The sequence below is a fragment of the Thamnophis elegans genome, chromosome 1, assembly GCF_009769535.1.
Source record: "Thamnophis elegans isolate rThaEle1 chromosome 1, rThaEle1.pri, whole genome shotgun sequence".
Lineage (NCBI taxonomy): Eukaryota > Metazoa > Chordata > Lepidosauria > Squamata > Colubridae > Thamnophis > Thamnophis elegans.
The window spans coordinates 171901463-171928953 of NC_045541.1; the positions used below are offsets into that span (position 1 = coordinate 171901463).

The 27491-nt window shown below is 41.9% G+C and overlaps 1 protein-coding gene across 2 annotated transcripts in view; it reads right to left on the reverse strand.

Annotated features, from left to right (window-relative positions):
- The window catches only part of TMEM259 (transmembrane protein 259), a 44195-nt gene that overhangs the window by 16115 nt on the left and 589 nt on the right, over positions 1–27491 (reverse strand). The window contains exons 1-5 of one of the 2 annotated variants that reach the window (XM_032213461.1): positions 26470–27491; positions 21315–21590; positions 11839–11956; positions 6109–6219; positions 3330–3452 (exon numbers count right to left, since the gene is read on the reverse strand). The exon at positions 26470–27491 is cut by the window's right edge and continues 589 nt beyond it. In XM_032213461.1, the coding sequence (XP_032069352.1) occupies positions 3330–3452; positions 6109–6219; positions 11839–11956; positions 21315–21590; positions 26470–26694 (853 nt within the window). In that variant the 5' untranslated portion in view covers positions 26695–27491. Of the gene's footprint in view, positions 1–3329; positions 3453–6108; positions 6220–11784; positions 11957–21314; positions 21591–26469 lie in introns of both variants that reach the window. The other variant, XM_032213383.1, reaches the window with a different exon arrangement.

Below are 27491 nucleotides of genomic sequence, written 5' to 3' on the forward strand. Positions count from 1 at the left end.
CATCTCATTTGGAAACCAAGGACCCAGAGTATGGAGGAAGAATGGAGAGGCCAATCAAGCACAATAATCCCACAGTTATTGAACCAGTTTTTGGTGCTTTTGGCAAAAGTTGCTCTCACCAGAAAAGAGGGCTTTGGACCACTGAGCAACAGGACTTTGGACCACTGTGCTTCATTAAGACCAGGGTCAACGCAGCCGTCTATCAGGAGATTTTGGAGCACTTCATGCTTCCTTCCGCAGACGAGATTTATTTCATTTTCCAGCTGCCCACACTGCCAAAACCACCAAAACCTGGTCCGATGACTGTGGGATTACTGTGCTTGATTGGCCAGCAAACTCGCCTGACCTGAACCCCATAGAGAATCTATGGGGCATTGCCAAGAGAAAGATGAGAGACATGAGACCGAACAATGCAGAAGAGCTAAAGGCCGCTATTGAAGCATCCTGGTCTTTGATAACACCTCAGCAGTGTCACAGGCTGATAGCTTCCATGCCACAGCGCATTGAGGCAGTAATTGCTGCAAAAGGGGCCCAAACCAAGTACTGAGTACATATGCATTCTTATACTTTTCAGAGGTCCGATATTGTTCTATGTACAATCCTTGTTTTATTGATTGCATGTAATATTCTAATTTTCTGAGATGGTAGATTTGGGGTTTTTCATGAGCTGTAAGCCTTAATCATCACAATTATGACAAATCACGGCTTGAACTATCTTGCTTTGCACGTAATGAGTCTTATCTCATATATTAGTTTCACCTTTTAAGTTGCATTACTGAAATAAACGAACTTTTGCACGATATTCTAATTTTTTCGACTTTCACCTGTATACTGCTTCAAATTGCTTTACAGCCCTCTCTAAGCGGTTTACAGAGTCAGCCTCTTGCCCCCAACAATCTGGGTCCTCATTTTACCGATCTCGGAAGGATGGAAGGCTGAGCAAACCTTGAGCCTGATGAGATTTGAACTGCTGAACTGAAGTAGTCTGCAGTACTGCACTCTAACCACTGCGCCACCCCAGCTCTCAATTGTGGTAGTAAGTCACTCAACCACCAATCACTCTCCCAAAAGGACACTCAACATTTTTTGACAGCCTAAAGAAAGTTCCAGGCATGTTCCATAAACCCAGGTCTAATTTTGCCAAATTTGCATCCACATGTGGTTTACCAGTCCACAAAGAGAAGCAATGAAGCTTGTTCTACCCATGAGATTTTTCAAGCGTGTCTATTTTGGCTCCTGAGATGTTTCATTTTCTTTTCGGCCCTAGTGATTAGGAATTTTAAAAATGGGGTGTAAAGATGTTATTCCATTACTGAAGCCCCACAACCTTTGTTTCATTGGGGGAGGGGGGGATGTCTGGAGGTCCTCCCCCCAAAAATCACCAAAGAGCAATATTAGAGAGGCAATCTTTCAAGACTTTAAAACAAGCATCTAAAGTTTTCAATTTTTTTTTCTAGAAACAGAGACTGACACAACACAGCACCTGTATCGTCTTCCAAAGGGCCAGTCTCCAACCAATTTGAAACCTTGCCCCTCTATCTAAACGGGGCTGGGCAGTCTTTAAAACACTCCGCTCTCCGAGAGAGTGTAATCTAACTAAGATTATTTAACAAGCACAATTCCCTCTCCAAGGCCCAAGCAGAAGAACTGCATTCCAGAAAGCATAGCTAAGGCTTTCATGCCCGCAAACAATGAGCAAATTATAAATAGGAAGAAGATAACCACACTCATAACTTTTAAGCAAGTGCTGGCCTGCTACCTATTACCACAGCTTTAATTTAGATTCCTGTATGGCAGTGGTTCCCAAACTTGGCAACTTTAAGACTTGTGGACTTCAACTCCCAGAATTCTCCAGCCAGCAGAGCTGGCTGGAGAATTCTGAGAGTTGAAGTCCACAAGTCTTAAAGTTGCCAACTTTGAGAACCACTACTGTATGGAGCAGGGAGTTGGACTGAGAGGCTCCTTCCAATTCTGTGACATTTTGTCATACAGGGGGGAAAAAATTGGCTCAGCCACAATTGTGCAAATGAAAGTAGTGGGATAATTGTTCCACAAATACACACAGCCATTCCAGGGACAAACAAGGAGTCCTTATGATCACAATTGTGACCAGAATTTCCGTGGCTAAGCAAGACAACATTAAGTTAAGGGAGTTGCACCCGTTTTTTGACATTATTTTTTTTGCCATGGTTGTTAAACAAATCACTAGGGTTGTTACGGAAATCACAGGATTGTTGAGTGAATCCAGTTTCCCTTATAGAGTTTGCTTGCTGGAAGTCAGCTGGGAAGATCGCAAATGATGATCTCATGATCCATCGTAAACACATGCCAAGCACCCGGGTTTTGATCACGTGGTCATGGGGATCTTACGAAGGTCATGTCCTGACTTAGGCTTCCCAAGATCATGAAGCCGACTCCTCATCCTGATAAAACCTCTTTTATTTAGTTTAAATGAATTTCTCTCCAGCAAAGTCCCGGCCAACCGTCTTTCAAGATATTCCACAACTACAGACGTTTATCAGGCTTGGAGAGCTGCCAGGCCGATATCTTCCAAACGTCGTTCTGTAGCAGACAATGCTTGACAAGAAGTCAGGAACAGATCTTCACCTTAATGAATTGAACTAATTGTCTCCTGCAAACTCCTCTCCCCTTTTGCTCCTTTTTATTCCCTATGAGAGGGGCCATTCACCGTCCACCTGTGCCTTTACTCCCCAGTCAGCCCTTGTTCCTTAGCTGTTCCCTTCTACTGGCAGCTTTGTGCGTGCGCACATTGGGAACAGGCTCCAGCTGTTCTTCTGCCCCACTGATATCCGAATCCGAAGGCAGCTGATAACTGTCGGATGGCCTTGGCCCAATCTCTTGCCTCCGACACAGAGCCCTCATCAGAGCCTTCCCCAGACTCCAGGGCTGGCCCATGTTCTTCCCCAACCTCCTCATTCTCCGAATCTGCCGCCAGCTCTGCTGGCTGCTGGCGGTCCACAACAGGTCATAAGTGTAAGAACCGATTGTAAGCCACTTTTTTCAGTGCTGCTGTCATTAAACAAGCAGTTGTAAGTCAAGGACTACCTGCAACTGGATCAAGACCATCTCTCACTTCAAACAGCCGAATGTCAACATTCGCCCGCTTCTGTTTTCTGGGTTAACTTATTTCTTCAACTTCTAGACCTGCCCATCTCTACTGAGTGATTCAGGCGGCTTATAACAGGGAAAAACAATACAAAATACAATGTAAAACATGGCCACACCTGCAGCAGCCAAGAGACCACAACAATCTGAACAATATAGCATGCCGTACTAATGCTGCAACCCACGGGGCCCTTTTTCCGAACCTTTATTCTCTTCATTTTCAGCCAAGGCTTTCACACTGGACATGAGAATATCATCGTATCCTAGGAATTCATCCAATAAGAGACGGCTGAACCTGTCTCCAAAGCATTGGTCCCGGGTGGGATCTGTAAGAAGGGTGAAAACAAGCAAAGTTGAAGTACAGTAGAAACGACCCACAGGCAGAATCTCAATCTCTCTCTCCATCCCTCCCTCTCCCTCACACACACACACACCAAATGCAAAAAGTCTAACTCGGCGTTTCTCAACCATAGCCAACTTTTTATAATGTATAGACTACAATTCTCAAAATTGGGAGGCAAGGCTAGAAGGAAGAAGTAATAGTGAAGGAAAACAGGAGAAAAAATGGTTTGGATTGAGAGAGTTACCGTATTTTTTGGAGTATAAGAGGCACCTTTTTTCCCTCAAAAGAGGCTGAAAATCTGGGTGCATCTTATACACTGAATACAGCATTTTTGCCTCCTGAAACCCCGCCCCCTTCACCAAAATGGACGTGCGTAGCTTGTAGGAGGCTTTCAGAGAGCTTCTGGGGGCTGGGGAGGGCAGAAATGAGGAAAAAATGGGCCCCCAGCCCCCAGGAGCACTCTATAAGCCTCCTAAAGGCTATGCATGCCCTTTTTTTTGACAAAAAACAATCCGTTTTGGGAGGTCTGCAGAGTGCAAAAACTTTTTTTTAATATGCCTCTTCAAAATCTTGGTGCGTCTTATACTCCGAAAAATACGGTAAATCTGAACAAGGTAACAATGACCAGACTTATCCAAATTGGAAACTGAATATCAGGAAAAATAGTTTTGAAAGGGACTGGATAAGACTTTGAGCACATCCGAAATAAAATCAACACTGATGACTGATTCTTCCCTGGGTCCTAGAAAGACTGATATCCATACAAACTGGAAATGATTTTATCTTCTCTTCTTTCCTTGCAAAAACTCTATGACTTAAAGCCTACAGCAGACTCTGCCTTTGCTGTTTAACCACAAGGATTAATCAACTAACTAACTAACCTTTGCCTCAAATGTTTTTCGGACTGGTGGGCCCACTGAGAACTTTAAGAGTTATGGATTCCAGCCGGATAACTGGGGACACATTTCAAAAGAAAATAAAGCATATTTCTTATTTGCTAAGGACATTTATGGGATCGCTTGGGGCCTAGAGATATTCCAAAAATGATGCTGGAGGTTGGTGCTCTGTTTAGTAGCTTGTCAGTTTTCTGTTTCTTTAAGGAAAAAGAACATTTTGATAAAATATTGGCTAGGATAAGGAGACTGGTGGGCGGGCATTCCTGAGTATCATGCTAGGGAACCCCATGGCTAAAGGAGAAAATGCTAGCCTCCTCCATTCTGCAGCCTGGTGGGCCTCATGTGCCACAGAATCAGGATTCCCATTTTCTATTTTTAAATTTGGGCTTCCTCTTAGGAGATCAAATATCCATGAGCTATTTTACCTGTACAGAGACAGTTGTGTGGAAATTCACAATTTCTTTATATGTTTGCAAGCCATGAAATGCAACGAACAATTACTTGCAAATGCTGTCTGTGCTCCCAGATAGTCAAGGGGCATTAACTAAATTAAGTAAGCCAAACATTTAAACTAAAATAACATTCATTTTTAAAATACAGATGAAATTCTTAAGGCTAAGGGAACCAATGTCTTCTACTGTCACTCTTGCAGAGCCCCCGCTATCCTTTCTGTTTTAAAACACGGATTTCCTGTTGCTGAGACATTTCACTTTCATTTATTTTCACTTGCACTGAATGTTTGCTGGCAGCACATCATATATATATATATAATTCCCCTAGGTTCCACCACAAAACTGCGTTCGATTAAAGGGCGCTCGATGAAACCGCGTAGCTGATGTCATCACAGCGCGACAACAGCGCGGAGAAAAAAGCACGCTGTAAACGCTAAACCTAAAATTAACCCCTAAACCTAAACCTAACCCCCCTAAACCTAATCCTAACCCTAACCCTTAACCTAACCCTAAACCTAACCCTTAACCTAACCCTAAACCTAACCCTTAACCTAACCCTAAACCTAATCCTAACCCTTAACCTAACCCTAAACCTAACCCTTAACCTAACCCTAAACCTAACCCTTAACCTAACCCTAAACCTAAACCTAACCCTAAACCTAAACCTAACCCTTACCTTAACTTGAATCGGCTTGCTTTCAAAGCGCTATTTAAAGCGCCCTTCTTTCTCCGCGCTCGCTGTTGTCGCCCTGCTGATGACATCAGCGACGCGGTTTAATCGGGCGCGCTTTAGTCGAGCGCGGTTTTGTCGTGCCACGATTCCCCTATTATTTCTATTCTCTATTTTAACTTTTTTCCCTATATCACTGTAATATTCAAAGACATTTATTTTCTATTTTCCATCTTTAACGTGCTTTGCTATTCAAATTTCCCTTGTTTAGCTCTTCACATCTGTTTATATTAAAGTTGCATCCTTCATTCTTTTATTATTCAGTGTTTCAATGTACAGTTCTAGTACCAATAACAATCATTTAAACATATAGAATTAATCTATTCAATCACTCAATCCGTGTGGTTCTACTACTGTTAATACACACGTTTACATTAATATATATTCTGGGAGTTAAAAGTCCACCCATCTTCAAGCTGCCATGGTTGAGAAACACTGCCCTATACCCTTTCAGACAAATGGTTGTCCTATCTCTTCTTTAAAAGCTCCAGTGTTAAGAGCACCTACAACTTCTGGAGGCTTAGCAATGGTTAAGAATGAAATGATAAAATAGAAATTTACCCAGAGTCACCACCATGACGGGAATGCTCAGACGTTGACGGGTGCTTTGGGATAATCGGAGGAATCCGTACTCAAAAGAATATTCCACAATGTATTCTTCCTGCGGCCACACTACAAATACACCAAAAAAAAGTGTTTTAGAAGGCCAGGATGGAAGAAATAAAGACACAGTTTAGAAATGTTTGTTCAAATGATAACGAAAATCAGAGCAGGAATTTGTGATGTCAAGATGTTTCACTCTAATTGCATGGACAGGCAACGTTTTTTTAAAGACAGCATTCTTTGTGTTTTATAGATTGACCTCTGGGCTCCTTCAGTGGGCACATTTGAAAAAGTAAGCCCACTTCAATGTTTGTTTTTTTTTCTGAACAGGGCTGCGGGGTGTAAATGTAGCAAATAAGTCATCAATTGGGGTTTTGAAGAATCCTGGTTTACTATAAACTGTGTACATGAGCTAATTTTGCAGCGTTAGGCTCCTTCTGCAGGCTCAGGTTACTATTGGGCCGTTCCTAAATCCTCATCCCGTAGATATATACTGGACAAGATATCTGAATATCTACTCCAGCATGGCAAATAATCAGTTATTGAGAGCTGCAGGCCAGGGATTTTTGGGGAATCCAATGGTGGGAATGTCAAAGCAATAACCAATAATCTGACTTTTTGTACCCTTTACTAAGTAGAAATGCAAACTGGGATTCGCACGAATTCCAGGTAAATTTCAGAAGAAATGAGCCAGAACTTTTCGGACCAGGTAAAAAATGTAAACTTCTGATTTCAGGTGTGACTGGTCTTAACGAAAAGAGTGAAATGTAAGTATAAGAGTATAAGAATAGCTCTGCTGGATCAGGTTACAAGCCCTTCCACTGTGTCACACAACAGCATTTGAGACTCTCCCAAGCCTATATTGGAAAGTAATACCCCACTTCAGGAACCTGTGTACAGGTAGTCCTTGACTTACGGCCACAATTAAGCCCAGAATTTATGTGGCTGAGACATGTATTAAGTGAGTTTTGCTCCATTTCTACGCCCTTTCTCGTCACAGTTGTTAAGTGAATCATTGCAGTTGTTAAGTTAGTAACATAGTTAAGTGGAACTGGCTTCACGCTTGATTTTACTTGTCAAAAGGTGATCACGTGACATTGGGACATTGGGACGGTCATAAATATGAGTCGGTTGCCAAGCGTCCGAATTTTGATCACACGACCTTGGAGATGCAGCAATGTTCGTAAAAATAGCCTTAAGTCACTTTCTTCCATGCTGTTGCGACTTTGAACGATCACTAAATGAACTGCTGTTGAGAACTCTGATTCAAGTAGTGGCAAACACTTGTATTCGTAACCTTTGGTAGATTGGCCCTCTCTGAACCTCACCATTCTCTCGTCACAGCCATCCAAATTACCTGTCACTGTTACACTAAAGCGGCAAAACAGCAAAGTTTGCAATTAAATTATCTGGATGGATGAAAAGATGTTTCAACCTGGTCTACCCAGACCAGACAGACAGAGTTTCGCCTTTCAGCCCCAATCCAGGAACCTTCGCAGACAGTTGCTTTCGCAACAAACTACTTTTGTGTGTGTTAAATTGGTATTTACCAACAAAGAAATAAAGGGAGACTAGTATAGATCTAAGGGAGGCAATGGCTCAGTGGCAAAGACGCTGAGCTTGTCAATCAGAAAGGTCGGCAGTTCAGCGGTTCGAATCCCTAGTACCGCCTAATGGAGTGAGCTCCCATTATTTGTCCCAGCTTCTGCCAACCTAGCAGTTCGAGAGCATGTAAAAATGCAAGTAGGAAAATCGGAACCATCTTTGGTGGGAAGGTAACAGCGTTCAGCTTCAGCATTTAGTCATGCCATCCACAGGACCACGAAGAGGTCTTCGGACAGCGCTGACTCTTTGGCTTTGAAACGGAGATGAGCACTGCCCCCTAAAGTCAGGAACGACTAGCACGTATGTGCGAAGGGAACCTTTACCTTTTTAGTATACATCTATTTCTATCTATCTATCTATCATCTATATATCATCTATCTATCATCTTGCTTTCTTTCTTTCTTTCTATCATCTATCTATCTATATCTATTTTTCTATCATCTATCTATCTATCTATCTATCATCTATATCATCTATCTATCATCTATCATCTATCTATCATCTATCTATCTATCTATCTATCTATCTATCTATCTATCTATCTATCTATCTATCTATCTATCTATCTATCATCTATCGAAAGTCTTCCCTTTAATGTATCTTGAACCTCCATGCATTTAGCTTCAATGGATGGCCCTGAGTTTTAGCACTATGAGGGGGGAAAGGTAAATTTATTCTTCTCCATTCAATCTATGCCAGGGTTTTTCAAATTGGGTTCCCTCAGCATTGTGGAGTGTTGTACTTGATGGATTCTTGACAAGTTCAGTCAAAGGCCAATTTTCCGTCAGTGGAATTTTACATCTTGATAGTTGTTTTCTGCCCCCAGATTTTTTTTAAAAAAATAACAGGTTCTGCAGCCTGTACAGGTTTGAAAAGCCCTCATCCATTACCTGAGTCTATGTATCTCCACCACCTTTCTCCTCACTCTCCTTTGTAAAAAAAACGGTTTTCCAAGAAGCTTGTTCAGAACAAGTCAGATCTTTTATAAATCCTGGTGCTTCTGAATTGTCAGGATCGTCCTGCCACCCATAATTAGACATCACCCAGAATCTCTCCTGGAGGCCATAATTGTATTGTACATCACCCGGAGTCTCTCTTGGAGGGAAATGGGCGGTTCAGAAATGTGAAAAGTAGAATCCAGTTTTTAACTTAATCCAGCTGATTATTTGGGTAGAGTTCTTTCTCTGAGTCGAAAACTAACCAGACCAAAGATGCATCTATCCAGTACAGGTAGTCATTGTCTTATAACCATAATGGAGCCCTTTTTTTTTTTGCAGCGGTCATTAAGCAAACCCACTGTTCACTATGGGGCATTTTGACTGAAAATCGGATGCAAATGCCAGGGTTTTTTTCGGGGGGGGGGGGGGTCATGAATTGCAATCACCCAACAGTCAGATGCTGCTGCAAACATCCAAAAATGTGGGCCAGTTGCCAAATGTCCAAAACGTAGTCATGTGGTCATGGAGGCAATCAGAAGCTATGAACTGATTCATAAGTACCTTTTGGGGGGAGGTCCATCGGAATGTCAAACAGTCACTAAGTGACTGCTCATAAGTCAAGAACTAGCTCTATGTTGAAAACCCACAGCAGTGACATAAAAGGTAAAGGTTCCCCTTGCACATATGTGCTAGTCGTTCCCAACTCTAGGGGGCAGTGCTCATCTCCATTTCTAAGTTGAAGAGCCAGTGCTGTCCGAAGACGTCTCCGTGGTCACTTGGCCGGCATGACTAAACATCAAAGGCGCACGGAACACTGTTACCTTCCCACCAAAGATGGTTCAGATTTTTCTACTTGCATTTTTACATGCTTTCGAACTGCTAGGTTGGCAGAAGCTGGGAGAAGTAACTGGAGCTCACTCCGTTAGGTGGCACTAGGGATTCAAACCGCCAAACTGCCAACTTTTCTAATCGACAAGCTCATTGTCTTAGCCACTGAGCCACCGCATCCAGTTGGCATAGGGCTACACTATCACTAACCACCAGGGACTTGCAGTCACTAGAGGCAAGGGAGGCGGAGCCTCCCCAGTCTCCTGAGAGAAATATTTTTTAAAAAAATTAATTAAAGCCAGGATAGTTGCTACCAGATTTCAAGTCACAGTGGCTTGGTGTCTGCTCTCAGTGTTAACTAGGAGGAGGCCAGAGAACTCGGGGCCTCTTTTGCTTAAGGAATTTTTCGCCTTTTAAAAGTTAAGGAGGAGTTAAAAAGCAAAAAAATTAATATGCAAAAGAGGCACTGATTCTCCCGCCTTCTGATCTGGGAGCAGCAAATCATGTCTTGCACTTGAGCAACTGCGCAAGTGTAAGGGTGATTCTGGAGAGGTTTTTCTTTCACCAGCCGCCATTTCTTCTGCAGCCAGCCCAGCACCAAGCGGGAGGACGAGGAGGAGGAGGAGGAGAAGAGCGGTGAGTCCTTGTGGCTGACTGGGGAGGGACTCACCGCTCTTCTCCTCCCAGCCAGCCAGCCACTCACCCCCACCCGACCTGCTCCCTGCCTGGCTGGCCGGCCGGCACAAAGACTCACCGCTCTTCTCCTCCCAGCCAGCCAGCCACCCACCCCCACCCGACCTGCTCCCTGCCTGGCCGGCCAGCCGGCACAAAGACTCACCGCTCTTCTCCTCCCAGCCAGCCAGCCAGCTGATCTGCTCCCAAGAATGTCAGCGGGGACGGAGGAGGCAGGGGGCGAGGCAGCAGAGCGCGGCAGCGGCGAGAAGCAACACCCCTGCCGCTGTGTCCAACAGGCATCTCGCGTTTATGTCCATCATAAATGCGAGACACCTGTCGGACACAGCGGCGGGGACGTTGCTTCTCGCCGCTACTGTGCTCTTGCCTCACCAACGGTATCCCTCACCGCACGTCACTGCTAACCACATGTAGTCCTCAACGTATAACCACAATTGAGCCTAGAATTTATGTTGCTAAGTGAGGCATTTCTTAAGTGAGTTTTGACCCATTTTACGACTTTACTTGCCACATTTATGAAGTGAATCACTGCAGTTGTTAAATTAGTAACACAGTGATTAAATGAATCTGGCTTCCCCATTGACTTTGCTTGTCAGAAGGTCGCAAAAGTAGATCACGCAATCGTCCCAAATGTAAAACAGTTGTCAAGCATCCGAATTTTGATCACATGACCACAGGGATGCTGTAATGGTCATAAGTGGGGGGGGGATATGGTCAAAAAGCCACTTGTTTTCAGTGACTTCGAACAGTCACTAAATGAGCTGTTGTAAGTCAAGGATTACCTAGCTGTACAGTATTCAGAGTGAGGCATAGCATTTTATTTCATCCATCAAATTGTTACTTAAGGTGCAAAATAAGAATGTTTCAGCATAACAGACGGAGAAGAAATGTCCCTACAAGAAAAGTTTGTATTCTGTCTCTCCAGGATACTAATAAATGGATCCCAGACACAAATGACCCCCGAATGTCATTTCTTATGCAACATGATAGCAATAGCAGTAGACTTATATACCGCTTCATAGGCCTTTCAGGCCTCTCTAAGCGGTTTACAGAGAGTCAGCATATTGCCCCCAACAATCTGGGTCCTCATTTTACCCACCTCGGAAGGATGGAAGGCTGAGTCAACCCTGAGCCGGTGAGATTTGAACCGCTGACCTGCTGATCTAGCAGTAGCCTGCAGTGCTGCATTTAACCACTGCGCCACCTTGGCTCTTGATGCCATTGTCTCTATTGCAATATTGTTCCGCCTTCCATATGTGCCCCTCCATCAACAAATGCAACAGAAAAGGTTCCGTATCATATAGATCCAACAGGCAGCCACGAGCCGAGGGGATTTCTCTGGCAAGTCCCCAAGGACATTAGCCCACATGCTAGTTTAGAAGTCAAGTTAAAATCTTTTGAATGGGGAGAGCATAGAGCAAGTGGTGGGTGGGTGGGTGGATGGATGGATGGATGGATGGGAAAATGCATGCCAAAAGAAAAAAAGTGACTGATGCAAGGGGGAGAATGAGAAAAAAAAAGTGGTGTACAGATGGAACAAGATGAGAAGTTAAGAACAACGTATCTTTACCTGCTTTGGCTAGCATCTCAAATTCGGACACAGTCTCGCTGAGAGGCTGCATACCTTTAGAGGACGGCTCACTGCCAAAGGAGAATTCTTGGCTTTCGTTGGGGGACAAAACATGGGCATTACTCAGCCGAGTTGCCTTGTGGAAGATCTTAGGTTCGATATCCAGATTAAACTATCAAAGAAGGAAGAGAAAAACATACAGAGGAATTAATGACAGCATGAATAACAAGATCATATACAACTCCTCTGGCCCCAGCCCTGATTTATTTACTTATTAAAATGTTTTAACCAATTACCACTCACCTGACCTCTTTGCAGGTTACAATACTGGTAGTCCTCATTTAGCAATGGCCAGAGATAGTGACCCTTTGCAAATGTGACAGTAATAAATGGTAATGAAAGATTCATTTTCCGCCCAATGCCCGTGTTAACTGCAATGTCAGCGTGAAACTGATTACAGTCTGGTCAGTTTCAGGCAGAAGCGACCAGCAGTTACAGTTCTAATCAACTAAGCTAGTTCACACAGCTGAGTTTGTGAACTTTAGGGAAAGGCTGTCCTGCAGAAATAAGCAGCTCAGAAAGAGGTAGATTGTATACGTAATCCCTCTGCCGTGTCCGAGGGCAAAAAAAGGAGGAAAAAAGGATCGGGCATAGGACATTGTCTCATTTGAAGAAAATGCCAGCAGGCTCTCTCTCTGTTCGCAGTCTCTCTCTCTTACATGTTCACTTAGCAACCATTTCACTTATTGACTGAGTCATCAAAACCAAATGGTTGCTAAACAAGGACTATTTGTAAAACATAGTAAAAGAGTGTAAAATCAAATACAGGTTAGTCCTTGACTTACAACCACAGTTACAACCCAAACTTTTGTTGCTAAACAAGACATTTCTCAAGTGAATTTCACCCCATTTTACGACCGCTCTTGCCACAGTTGTTAATTGAATCACTGCCGTTGTTAAATTAGTAACACGGTTGTCAAATGAATCTGGCTTCCCCATTGACTTTGCTGATCAGAAGGTCACAAAACGAAATCACGTGACCCCCAAGGACACTGCAACGGTCATAGATGTGAACCGGTTGCCAAGCATCCGAATTCTGATCATGTGACCCTGGGGATGCTGCAACGGTCGAAAGTCTGAAAAATGCTCATAAGTAACTTTCTTCAGTGCTGTTGTAACTTCGAATGAACTGTTGTAAGTTGAGGACTGCATACACAGTGGTACCTTGGTACTCAAAACTACTTTGAAATTCATTGAATTTAGTGCTCAACCCATTTTGACACAAACAATTTGCCCCGATACTTGTTTGTTTGATACTCAACATACAAGCCAGAACGTGTCAGTGTTGGCTGCCCTTGTGACTCACTATATTTTTCCTTAAGGGGAAAATATGTTTGCTACCCATTGTGCCTCCTGGAAGCAATTAATGATGAGTATCGAGGTACCATTATAAAATGCAAAATAGAAACACCACCTAAACTATTTTTCATTCAGAGAACATACAGTATATCACAGAAGTGAGTACACCCCCTCACGGTTTGTAAAATATTTAAGTATATCTTTTCATGTGACAACACTGAAGAAATGACACTTGGCTACAATAGTAGTGAGTATACAGCTTGTATAACAGTGTAAATGTGCTGTCCCCTCAAAATAACGCAACACACAGCCATTAATGTCTGTGTCTTTGTAGCCAACTGTCATTTCTTCAGTGTTGTCACACAAAAAGATATACTTAAATATTTACAAAATGTGAGGAGGGGGTGTACTCACTTCTGTGATACACTGTAAATCTACCATTTTGATCATAAACATTCACACGGCACTATTTTATTGCTGGTTGTCATTTAGCATTGACAATTGAAACGGTGGTGTTTTTCATCTCTCCTCTCGAGTCTTATCAGAAGGAATATATTGGGATTATACGAAGAACAGGAAATGAAGTTAAAAAGTAAATTGAGTGCAAGCAGGAAATTCTTCCTTAAAAGGTGCTTTCCATTCGGAGGTATTTTTTTGCTAAACAAGGCAAGCCCCTTAATTAAGTTCAAACCAACCCTTGATATACTTTTTCCTCACACAGGATGAGGCCAGGAGGTAGTAGTTTAAAGGGATATACTCATGTATACTGGAGATCTTGCAAGAAGCCAGAAAAAGAAAGACAATAGCCACAATGAAAAGCAGATAGGTAACTTTATGTCACAGACAAGGGTGGGAAGGTTAGTGAAGCACCAACAACATAAATTAGTGCTTCTCAATCTTGGCAACTTTTAAGACTTGTGGACTTCAACTCCCAGATTTCCCCCTGGCTGGGGAATTCTGGAAGTTAAAGTCTACTCATCTTCAAGCTGCCAAAGTTGAGAAACACTGACAACAACAACAACAACACCGTGTTTCCCCAAAAATAAGACAGGATCTTATTTTCTTTTGACCCCTGAAATAAGCGCTTGGCCTTATTTTCGGGAAGTCTTATTATTTTTGAGGTGCAGGAGGCGGCGAGCGTGGTCACCTCATGGCTGCTGCTGTGTTACAATATTTTGGGGAGGGCTTATTTTCAGGGGAGGGCTTATTTTAGTGCATGCGCGCAAAAGCCCAATTGGGCTTATTATCCAGGGAGTCTTATTTTCAGGGAAACAGGGTAATAGTAATACTAATAGTGGTGGTGGTGATGGTGCTGGTGGTGGTGGTGGTGGTGGTGGCGGCGGCGGCGGAGGAGGAGGAGGAGAAGAAGAAGAAGAAGAACTGCACTACTTGGAACAACATACATTTTAAGAAGATACTTGGTTGATACCTAGGATGCTGGCAGCAACCCATGTCGACCATTAGTAGCAGTCAATGATATTTGTGATGCATTTTTGAATGTTCAGTTGACTGAGTTTCATGTTTAATAAATAAAGTATATAATAATAATAATAATAATAATAATAATAATAATAATAGGATTTCCATATACAAACCGACAAAATACTGGCGCATAATACACCAGACATCACACTGGTTGAGAAAAACAAGGTTACAATCATAGATATTGCAATACCAGGTGATAGCAGGGTCACCGAGAAGGAACATGAAAAAATCGCGAAATACCAGGACTTAAAAATTGAAATCCAACAACTATGGCACAAACCAGCAGTGGTAATTCCAGTGGTAATTGGCACACTGGGTGCTATTCCAAAAGCACTGGAATTACATTTAAAACAGTTAAAAATTGACAAAATCACCATCAGTCAAATGCAAAAAGCCGCACTGCTTGGATCTGCACGCATATTACGAAAATACGTTACGACGTCCTAGGCCCCTGGGTGGGGCCCGACTAGTAACCAATGCCAAATCCGGCGAAACAACTGGCCACTGTGATACAATTGTATAATAATAATAATAATAATAATAATAATAATAATAATAATAATAATAATAATAATAATAATAATGGGGCCCGACTAGTAACCAATGCCAAATCCGGCGAAACAACTGGCCGCTGTGATACAATTGTATAATAATAATAATAATACCAGGAAATAACATCTGTCTATTCCAAGTCCCTGGGAAAGACTCGATAGATAAAAATGTCAAATCCAGTCCAAACAACTAGCTGATTATGAGACCAATCATAATAAATTAAATTTATATGCCACAGATGACTTGGATTACCCAGAGGCTGAGTTATGCTTTTCAGTACTAGAACATAATGGGAGTTTGAAGCATTAATGTAGCATAAGGGGGTGGGGAGAGTTATAATGGATCTATATATAAATCAAAAACAGGAAAAGTGGACTCGGATGTTTTCCTCATCCTATTAATCAACAGAAGGTTCAAGACAAATGAAAAGCCAATTAATCATCCACATAATTATCATGTAAATCAGAGGTGTGGGTTACACAGACATACCTCCCCGCTCCTCAAATCTCACCGGATGTAATCATTTATGTAACACGTGTCTTGAAGTTTTATTTAAGTTCGTGTGTACTCCAATTATGTAAATTAAAGATAATTTGCATATATTCCTTTCCCTGCATAATTCATCACCCTGTTTAAACCCACTTCCGAGATTTAGCTTAATTCAGCAAATCCTCTGGTTTACAGGTTGAATAGGGATTGCCAGAGCAATTAGAGGTACCATACAGAAAAGAAACACATACGCCTCTTTGAAGCTAAGTTTCTATTGCTTTCTGTATGTTGTCCCAAAGGTGCTTTTTCAGAAGGCAACTGGACTTTGTTTTTTCTTTCGAAGATGTTCCGCTTCTCATCCAAGGTGCTTCTTCAGCTCTGACAGGATAGTGGGGAATAGAAGGATTTATATTCCTTGCAAACAGATGATAATAATGCAAGGAATATAAATCCTTCTATTCCCCACTATCCTGTCAGAGCTGAAGAAGCATCTTGGATGAGAAGTGAAAGGTCTTCAAAAGAAAAAACAAGAAAGTCCAGTTGCCTCCTGAAAAAGCACCTTTGGGACAACCATGACCTGGATGACTGAGAATCTCTAGAGTTTTCTCTGTATGTTCTGCAGCTTTTTTGTATTTTATGGGTAGAAGGAGATCACCCTCCCAACGGGAAAGGTAACATTTGCGCTTGCAAACCCAAGTTAGCTGCAGGACATGGTGACAGTTAAAGACATCCCGAAGTTCAACTGCTGGGAGATCATGGTAAACTAGCATGTCTCCAAATAGTCGGAGACCACGACCGTGGCAGAGACCACGTAGGCTGGTTCTACAAAACCTCTCCAGATAAGGAGAGGATGGGAACCCTCCTGTGGTTTGAATGCAAACAGACCGCAGGACAGCGGTTTCCCAGAGGTTTGAGGAAGACGACAACCCACAATTGAGACTGTCCTCTGCACCTCTGTAACTGCCTGGCTTGGTTCTGCAACCCAACAAGACGGACACAGACTTCAGAGATAATCAGAACTGCAGAAAAAACCATTACTGTCAACCTGCCTTCCATCGAGGACCTGTACACTGCAGGAGTCAAAAAGAGGGCTGTGAAAATATTTACAGACCCCTCACATCCCATACATAAATTCTTTCAACTTCTACCCTCAAAACAACACAATAGAGCACTGCACACTAAGACAACTAGACACAAGCACAGTTTTTTTCCCCGAACACCATCACTCTGCTAAACAACTAATTCCCTCAACACTGTCAAACTATTCACTAAGGCTGCATTTACTATTAGTTCCTATCACCCATCTCCTCCCACTTATGGCTGCAGGAGTGTAACTTTGTTGCTTATATCCTTATTGTTTCCACCCACAATTTGATTGCTTATTTGCACCCTATGACTATCACTAAGTGTTGTACCTTATGATTCTTGACGAATGTTATCTTGTATTTTTATGTACACTTGAGAGCCATCTGCACCAAAGACAAATTCCTTGTGTGTCCAATCACACTTGGCCAATAAAGAATTCTGTTCCATTCTACAAGAGTTCAAAACTTGACGAAGCCCTTTTAAAGGGCATCAGGTTCACTCCTTTTCAAATCACTTTTAGAAATTGACTATGTAACATTTTAGGGCTATTAGAGATCTTCAGAGCCAATGAGTTTGAAAGGTGATGTGGTACAAGGGCTTCGATTCTTGAACAAAAGAAAAATCAACCTTACGCTTAAGAGTTTAAAGAACCGGAATATATGGCAAAAACTGAAGAAGATTTTGATCCAAATGAATGAAGGGTCTAGATAAATTTGAGACATTAAGACCTTAATAATGAGCTATGAAAATAATTATTATAAATAAACAGCCTTTTAACGTTGGCTTTCTGTAGTATTTTATTTTTTTATGTCTTTTGTCTTTGTATTTATCTTTTATGATAGTAAGCCAACTAGAGTTACCCTGAGGTAAGATGGCGGCCAATAAATTTTACAAATAATAAGTATAGGAACTAAATTGCTGTGCCTATCCTAACTAATAACAGAGATCTGAGAGTTTACGATTTCAGTCATTGCACATCGGAGGGAACTGAAGATTTCAGCTTGCAAAGAAAAAGGAAAAGCGAAACTTTGCATTTTGCTTTTTGTTAGCACTGAGGTTTTGTGAAATGACACAAAATGTTACGACATTTGAAATACTCGAGGGGATTTTTAAAGGATGGGCTCAGAAATTGGCAGCTACATCAGCAATGATCTGCATCTATGGATAGACTAGGATGTTAGCAAAGGAATGATAGATGTGAAAAAAATGTTTTGCTTAATGTAGAAATACAAGAACCCGAAATACTGGATAATTTTTTAAAAGTATGTATTATAAGACAGAGAAGACAATTAAAATAGAAATACAAATTACCTAGATAAGGACTTTCTATTGTATATACTAAATATCCTGGTTAAAACTTTGAAAATCAAACCAAAAATACAAATGATAAAGCAAGAGGTTGATGTGAATAATACTGGATTTACAACAGAGGTTTGCTAAAGCCGCAACGATAACAAAAATAAAAATTGAAATCAATTCCTAGACACTCGCTGAATAAATTAAAGCTCAAGATTGTTAGATGTAAAAGGAAGGCATATAAAGTTGGGTTGTTGTTTTTTATAACAAGGTGAAAATAATTATGTTTTCATAGAGCTCTAGTACCCTTTATAGACTTTTTGCTGATACCAGGACAAAAAGATTATGGACCTGTGTGAAGATGAGGGATAGATAATAGGAGATACTTGTTTGTAACCTTATAGGGAGTGAAGTTATCAACTTTATTAATATGTGTGAGCTCACTCCATTACGTGGTGCTATAGGGATTCGAACCGCCTAACTGCTGAGCTTTCTAATTGACAAGCTCAGTGTTTTAGCCACTGAGCCACTGCGTCCCTGTATTGTACAATTCTACAATATATACATAAATAACCAATTATCCTGTATTTCTCCTAGGAAGTAGAATGCTCCAGAGCTGCAATGGTTCTTTATTTGCTATACAGACTTTATCATTTCTAGACTTCTACATCGTTTTAACATATTCAACTGCTCTAAAGGTGTTTTTTTAAATCAATGTACTATTGTTTTACAATATGTTTATTTCACAGTTTGTGATTTTTACAAAGGAAAGGTTGGCGATACTATCATTAAATAAAAAGAGCCCTCCATGATGACTCACAGAATCAGATCCAGGGAAAAAAAGCATTTTCAAATCAACCTTTAAAAACTAAGAGAGGTCTGCTGAAGGCCATTATCTATGATAACTAAATTTAACCTGTATTCAAGAAGTACAAAACTAGGAGGATCTGTTAATACCTGTTTAATGCGGGACCCTGAATCTAAGAGCCAAGGTGGCGCAGTGGTTAAATGCAGCACTGCAGGCTACTGCTAGATCAGCAGGTCAGCGGTTCAAATCTCACCGGCTCAGGGTTGACTCAGCCTTCCATCCTTCCGAGGTGGGTAAAATGAGGACCCAGATTGTTGGGGGCAATATGCTGACTCTCTGTAAACCGCTTAGAGAGGCCTGAAAGGCCTATGAAGCGGTATATAAGTCTACTGCTATTGCTATTTATCCTGGATAAGTCTTTTGGACCTCTGTTTAAATACACATAGCAAAAAACAGCCCATCACCTCTTAAGGCAGTTTCTGTTTCATCATTCAAGGGAGGACGTTTCTCTCAAATACTTCTCTGAATCAACTATTCATTGGTGGTAGATCTGCACTCATTCTTTACACATGAGAGAGCTCTACAGATTATCCGAGGACAAAATGTCACCTTTCAATGTATTCTTTTTATCAGGTTAAATATTTCACAACTCACCATTCTGGCTGTCGCCATTTTAATGAACTACAGTCTGACACAATCATTCTTTATATCTATCTTTATATTGTGTGCGTGCGTGCATATATATAAACTTGGGTATGGCTAGCTGATGAGAGCTAAATAGCTTGAAATAGATCTATACTAGTCTCCCTTTATTTATTTATCAGCATAAATATAACATATATATATATATATATATATATATATATATATATATATATATATATATATATATATATATATATATATATATATACATACACACACACACACACACACATACATACATACATACATACATACATATATGGCTCTCTCTGTGTGTGCATGTTCCAGCATAACTCTGGAACGCCTTGAGCAGTGTGTGTGTGTGTGTGTGTGTGTGTGTTCGTTCGTTCGTTCCAGCATAACTCTGGAACGCCTTGAGCAATTTCAACCAAACTTGGTACACAGATGACTTACTCTCTGGAGAAAAATACTGTGGGGAGTAAGACACCCTTAACATCCCTCAGGGGTGTGTGTGTTCTGTTAAGAAGCAGCCTGTTATGCCTTAAAATGGCTTCTACTGTACAGCGCAGTAGAGTTGCCATGGTAACGGCTTCAAACTACTCCACAAGGGGTCTCCCTCTGGTAAGGGGGAAAATCCAACATGAGGAATTATGTTTGGTCGGGACATTTGGAAGCAGAGCTATAAGAGAACAGGCCTTTCTTTCTTTCTGACCTTCTCTGTGGAACTGGATCAGCCACAAACTGAAATTTTGGAACTGGACCAACTGGACAATCTGACCCAATAAGGCCATCTCTTATGTACTTCTCTTATTTATATGGTATTTCAGAAAGTATTCTCATGGCATTTTCCAAACTTTTTTCCTTGGGATCAATTAACAACAGGAATCTCAAAGAATGAAATTTCTTGGATTAGAAGCACAACACCTTCTTCTGCCTCAAAAAACAGTCCAGTTGCCTTTTGGAGAAAAAAAACGCCTTTGAGATAACTATCACCTGGATGACTAAGAATCTTCCATTGACATTTCACCACAGGAATGTTCATGGCTAAATAACTATAACTTTGAATTGGCAGCAAGCCCATCTTATGAAGCAATGTTAGAGAACTTAAAAGGAAATGAGGAGCAACCCAAATAAACCAGGTGCTGAAGTATCTCCCCTCTCACTGAAATTCACGATTGGGGGATTTTTTTTCAGTGGAGACAAAAGCACATAAGGGAGATTTGGAGGCAAATACATTTAACTACCGTATTGTTTGGAGTATAAGACACACCTTTTTCCCTCAAACGAGGCTGAAAATTGGGGTGTGTCTTACACACTGAATACAGTATTTTTTACCTCCTGAAACCCTGCTCCCTTCACCAAAATGGCCGTGCATAGCCTTTAGGAGGCTTCCAGAGTGCTCCTGGGGGCTGGGGAGGGCAGAAATGAGTGAAAAATGGGCCGGTTTTTGCTCAATTTTGCCCCCCCCCCCAGCCTCCAGGAGCACTCTATAACCCTCCTAAAGGCTATGAATGCCCTTTTTTTTAAGGGCTATTTAGGGGAGGTCTGCAGAGTGCAAAAACTTTTTTTTAATTTGCCTCTTCAAAACCTTGGTGCATCTTATATACTCCGAAAAATACGGTACTTAAAGAATGTGAGGAATTTTCTCTCACACACATAATACTAGCCATATTAAATCAGGCCAAAGGGTAATCATTTGGTGGTAACAATGAACATATTCATGGTTACGGAAGGTGAATGGGAAAAAGCATCGTCATTAACAAAATAACATCCTTGTCCCTCGTGGTACCTTGATGGAGCTGTTCTGGAACATCTCCACAGTCATTTCTTCCTCCTCCTCCTCCTCTTCCTCCTCCTCCCCAACAGCAGGCTCAATCACCATGCCTGGAAACCTCTCACTCTCGCAGAACTGGAGAAAAACAGGGTTACGGCTGGAATTGCGTTGGATCTCCACTCGTAGGATGCCGTCCCGTGGCCATTTATCCCGGACGTGTTCCAGGCAGTTGATGGGGGAACGGGAGAAGGAGATGTGAATGTAGGCCAGAATGAAGAGGACAAACAGAGCCTGGCAGACAAAGAATAACAAAATTATAAACAGTGCAGCCTCCCAAACCTCTCCAAAACAGATATGAAGGTTCCATCAAGCTACAATTCTAGAAAGGAACCCGATTGCACACCGTGTATCATGTTTTTATTCATTTGTACCTCACCTTTATTATTTTTATACAGAACTCAAGGTGGTGAGCTCCTTCCTCCACCTGCTTTCCCCACCAAAATACCCTGTGAGGTGAGATGGGTTGAGAGAGAGTGACTGGGCCAAAGTCACCCAGTCATGCCTAAGTTAGGACTAGAACCCACAGTCTCCTGGCTTCTAGCCTAGTGTCTCAACCACTGGATCAAAATTATAAATAAATCTCTATATATTAAAATGTGTGTGTGAGTGTGTGTGTGTGTACCAGCATAATTCTGGAACGCCTCGAGCAATTTCAGCCAAACTTGGTACATAGATGACTTACTCTCTAGAAATAAATACTGTGGGGAGTAAGACACCCCTAACACCCCTCAGGGTATGTGTTCTGTTAAGATACAGCCTGTTGTGCCTTAAAATGGATTCTACTGTACTGCCGTAAAATGGCTTCTACTGTACAGAGCAGTGGAGTTGCGATGGTAACAGCTCCACAATACTCCACAAGGGGGAAAAATCCAACATTAAAAATTACATCCGGACAAAAATTGGCCCGGACATTTCTCCCCTATAAATAAATACCTGTGGGCAACATCGAATTATCAGCTAGTAATAAATAAAAGCATCATAAAATACCATAAAATAAATGTTTTTTTTAAAATAAAATAATCCTTCTCACTACTCGAGTTAATTTCTGAGCAAAATGCAGACGGTTTCTTCCTTTGCAACCTCAGGTAGTCCTCGAGTTACGACCAGAATTGAGCCTGCTAAGCATTGCTTAGCAAGCAAGTTAATTGAGTTTTGCCCCCTTTTACAACTTTTCCTGCCACGCTTGTTAAGCGAATCCATGCAGTTGTGGAGTTAGTAAACACTTGGTGGTTAAGTGGATCTGGCTTCCCCACTGATTTTGCTTTGTCAGGAGGTCGCAAAAGGGCCTCAGGACACGGCAAACCGTCATAAGTACATGCCAGTTGCCAAGCACCTGAATTTTGATCCCGTGACCGTAGAGATGCTGCAAATGTGAAAGACGGTCGTTAAGTCAGCACCTTTGTGAAGGGCTACTAAATGGCTGTAAATCGAGGACCACTAGTAGTCCAGAAATTTAAGGCAGCTGCCATGATATATTTCTGTCCATCGTACTCTATGCTGCATCATTAAGTAAAATCTCCATCAAGTTGAGCTTGATTTGTGGTGATTTACACCAGGCAGTTTCCTAGGCAACAGCTCATAAATCAGCCCTTGACACCTTCTGGGATTCTGTTCTACCACCAGGGTCCATTTGTTGGCTCTGCACCTTCTGCATCCCAATTTATCAAGCAGGGCTGACCCTGTTTTGCTTTCCAGATCAGTCAAGGTCAGCTAGTGCTGCCAGCTGGCTAAGCAAAGCCAGATTATGAGAAGGCAACTTTTAAGACACCAGAACAAAGCAACAGCAATCAGCTTGCTAAATGCCGCATTTCAAAAGCATTTTGCTTCCTGCTTTACTATGGAAACATGGATTAGTAGCCTTCTGGGAGAGTGATAAACCATTTTTATAGACTAGTAACTTTATGGAGCTTTTTAAAACTAACCCACGGAAATGATCTCCTCCTTGCTCTTCTGGGAGTTCTAAACATATCAGGTTAGCTTGTTATAATCCTTACAATGGTCCCGTGTGTAAACCAATGCTGTTGCCTTCACACTGCAAGCGAATGAGGCTCTCCAGTTCAGAGAAGATGGCAAAACATATCCAAAACATTTTATGATCCTCAAGCACAAGGGCTTTAAATTACAGAGCTGTAAATGTCACTGCAGGAAAATACACAGCCTGACTAATTTTAAAGGCACTGAGCGTTAAAGAGCTGTGTGAGGCCGGAGTTCCGCACAACAGGATGAGCAATGGTGGGTTGCCATTTTTGTTACTACCTGTTCACTCATGCGCTCCCGCTTGCTTGCACAATGCGGAGCCTCTCACCACCACTACTACCGGTTTGCCCAATCCGGGCCGAACTGGGAGGAACCCACCTCTGAGGGTGAGCTCCCGTTACTTGCCCCAGCTCCTGCCCACCAAGCAGTTCGAAAGCATGGAAATGTGAGTAGATGAATAGGTACCACTTAAGTGGGAAAGTAACAGCATTCCATGTGCCTTTGGTGTATAGCTATGCTGGACACAGGACCACCTACATTGTCTTCGGACAATCCTGGCTACCCCAGCCAAGAAACAGAGATGAGCACCATGCCCTTACATCAGACATGACTGACAGGGAAATCTTTACTTTTACTAATTTAGTCATAGTAAAATTAAGGCAGAGAACTGAGGAACTAGTAGAACTTTAGAGAAATTCTTTAAACCTAGTGTTTTTCTGTAAGCTTATCAACAACTTAGATAAAAAAGGTGAAGCCAATCTTTACCAAAGTTGATACTGAGTTTGGTAGTAACTGGTAACACAGAAGAAATAAAACTGGACTGAACATATTCCACAAATGCATATACGGTCCCATTTAGAACTGATATGTACAATATACATATCTGTAAGCATACATATACAATGATGCGTGACCCGTCAAAAGCGCGGACGGCAAAAGCGCGATCGACAAAATCGCGCCTTTGACGTCATCACAGCGCGATGAAAAAGATCGAAAAATTCAAATAAAAATTCAAATAAAAATTAAATTAAAGCAAGCCGATTCACATAAAGGTAAGGGTTAGGTTTAGGGTTAGCTTTAGAGCGTTAGCGTTAGGTTAAGGGTTAGCGTTAGGTTTTTTGTTACTTTAACGGTTAGGTTTAGGGTTAGGTTAAGGGTTAGGTTTAGGGTTAGGTTTGGGGGGCTTAGGGTAAGGTTTTCGCTTTATTTTTACATTTTTCGAACTTTTTCGTCGCGCTGTGATGACGTCACAGCGCGCTTTTGTCGAGCGCGATTTTGTCCTACGCGATTTTGTGGTGGAACCACAATGATGAGTACGTGGCTTGATTGCATTAGATGTAAAGAGAGTTTTGAAATAACAGCTGATCAGAAGTTGAACAGGGAGGGGCCCACAGTGTGGTGTAAGTAGGGGAAAAACTAGCATGAATTTAGGAACCATTATAATAGAAACATCACAGGAAGTTACACTTTATTCCTCAGACTTGTCACATGCAGGTTACTGCTCTAAACCAGGAGTAGTCAACCTTTTTATACCTACCGCCCACTTTTGTATCTCTGTTAGTAGTAAAATTTTCTAACCGCCCACCGGTTCCACAGTAATGGTGATTTTATGAAAACCTAATGAAAATGTTTTTAAATAATGCTATGATTTTTTTTTAAAAAGTCAATTAATTTTTTTTTAAAAGGAAAGTGCTTCAGTATCGGACAAAACCCCTACCACCCACCATGAAAACTGGAACACCCACTAGTGGGTGGTAGGGACCAGGTTGACTACCACTGCTCTAGACAAACCATTTTCCCTCCAGCCTTAGTTTTTTCTTTCCCATCTGTTAAATGAAAATAATAGTGCCCTACTTTTGGGGAGTACTGTGATATATATATGTATGTATGTATGTATGTATGTATGTATGTATGTACGTACGTATGTATGTATGTATGTATATGTGTGTGTGTGTGTTGTATTTGAGCTGATAAATAATAAACAAACATACATACATACATACATATATGTACACACACACACACACACACATATGTAGGTCTTTGATTATTCGGATTTTCTCCCGCGTAAAATTGGAAGTGTCTTGGCGACGTTTCGACGAAGTCTCATTCGTCATCTTCAGGCTTGTTTGCTCGGCTTGGTGCTTCCAGGAGCAATGTGAGATCTCTCGAAGCACCAAGCCGAGCAAACAAGCCTGAAGGTGACGAATGAGACCGTCGAAACGTTGCCAAGACACTTCCAAATTTTACGCGGGAGAAAACCTGAATAACCAAAGACCTACATACTAATACCCGCGAAAACCTCAGAAAAAATATACACACACACAAACACACATATATATATAGAATGATACAGTACAGAACGTGCACTGCGTGCAGAGCAAAACTGAAGGAGATGGGCGGTTAAGAAATATGAAATATAAATAAAACACAATTTTTAAAGCGTGAATAAAATGAATTAATCCCCATGGTTCTTAAAAAAAAGATTACAGGATAGTCTGGGTAACAGCTAGCACAGGGGTCGGCAACCTTAAACACCTCAAAGAGCCATTTGGACCCGTTTCCCACAGAAAAGAAAACACTGGGAGCCACAAAACCCTTCTTGTGCCTGACTATTTCTCGAGCAGCCATAAAACTAGCATATGTAGTTGACTTAAACATTCTAGTTTTTTTTTTTTTTAAACTTTTCTTTTCTTGGTTGGCCTACCAGGGGTCGAAAAGCGTGCCGGGAGGTGTTGCATATTAGAGGCTGTGATGCCTATTTTGAGTGACAGGGAGCCGCAGCAGAGGGATGAAAGAGCCACATGCGGCTCCAGAGCCACGGATTGCTGACCCCTGACCTAGTACAAGAAATCAAAGTTAAGCACTGGGAAGTTTTGTAAATTGGAATAGAAGTGCAGGAAACACCCGGAGGCGGCGGCACAAAGAGAATAATATATCACAAGCCAATAAAATATCCACCAATGGGGGGAGGGGGAAGTCACACACCCCACCTCAAATTTGTAGAGGCTAAAAACGTTTTTCCCCATAAGCTTTAGCAAGCATTCAAACATTACTAACTCTATTCCAAACCCGTATGAAAATACACACAATGAAGGACAATGTTAATCTCCCTCTACCCCTCCACCATTACCTTAAGGAGTATGAAGAATTCAAAGATGCGACGGAAAGACGGTGGGAAGAGGCGGGCATAGGTGACAGCCATTTTGAAGAAAAGGGCATGGAAGAGGCGATCCCGAACATTGATGAGAGGGTTCTGGTTGAGATTACGGACCCCTCGGTTATTGCCAGCAGGGGCCCCACCCACCCCATTATTGTTCAATGGATGATGGGTGTTGTTGGGCTGATTCTCTGACATCCTGAGTTGGTGAAGGTGCACAGAGGGCCGACAGGGCTGCTTTCAGAGGCTTCTTTCGCAGTCTTCTCTCAGAAGAGTTTGACTCCAGTTTCCCACATGTAAATTTAATTTCAAGATACTAACCAAGTCTGCCGAGAGCAGAAAGCACTTCAGCAGTGAATCAGCCTCCCAAACTGGCACAGGGAAGGAGGAAAAAAAAAAACAACAGCAACTGGGAATAGTTATCCTACAACAAAGTTAGCCCATAGTCTGAATTAGAAGAAAAATGGTCCTTACAGAGGATTGACATGAAAGATGTACCAATTTGGAAACAACAAAGAAAAGGGTCAGTCACTCAGCAAGAGCTGAACAGAAGGGCAAATGAATGAATCCCCTATAAGGGTCCCTGATAGCCTACCTCAAATAGGACCTAAAAATGTTTCAGGGTTAGGGAAGACAAATAGGACAGGAAGAGGCAGCTGGCAGGAGGAAAGGAAGAGAGAGAAAAAACTGTCCGCACATCTGGCTCTCCCTGGGAAAAAGGCAGGGACCAAGGTGTATCTGTCAAAATGGAGGAAAGAAACCAGTTCAATGGGTCAGGGATGCCAGGACCCCCCAAAATGGGACTGTGGGCAAGAGCTGGAAGAGGGATTCAGCAAAATAGGGGAGGGGGCTATCAAATCACAAGGGAATGGGGGGGGCGGAATTACATTGGGCAGAAAGAGAAACTTTGCCAGGTTAAGTTAAGAGAAAGGGGAGAGACCTTTCTGAGGGGGGGACATGGGGAGGGGGGGAGGCTGTGGAAACGTCTATGATAT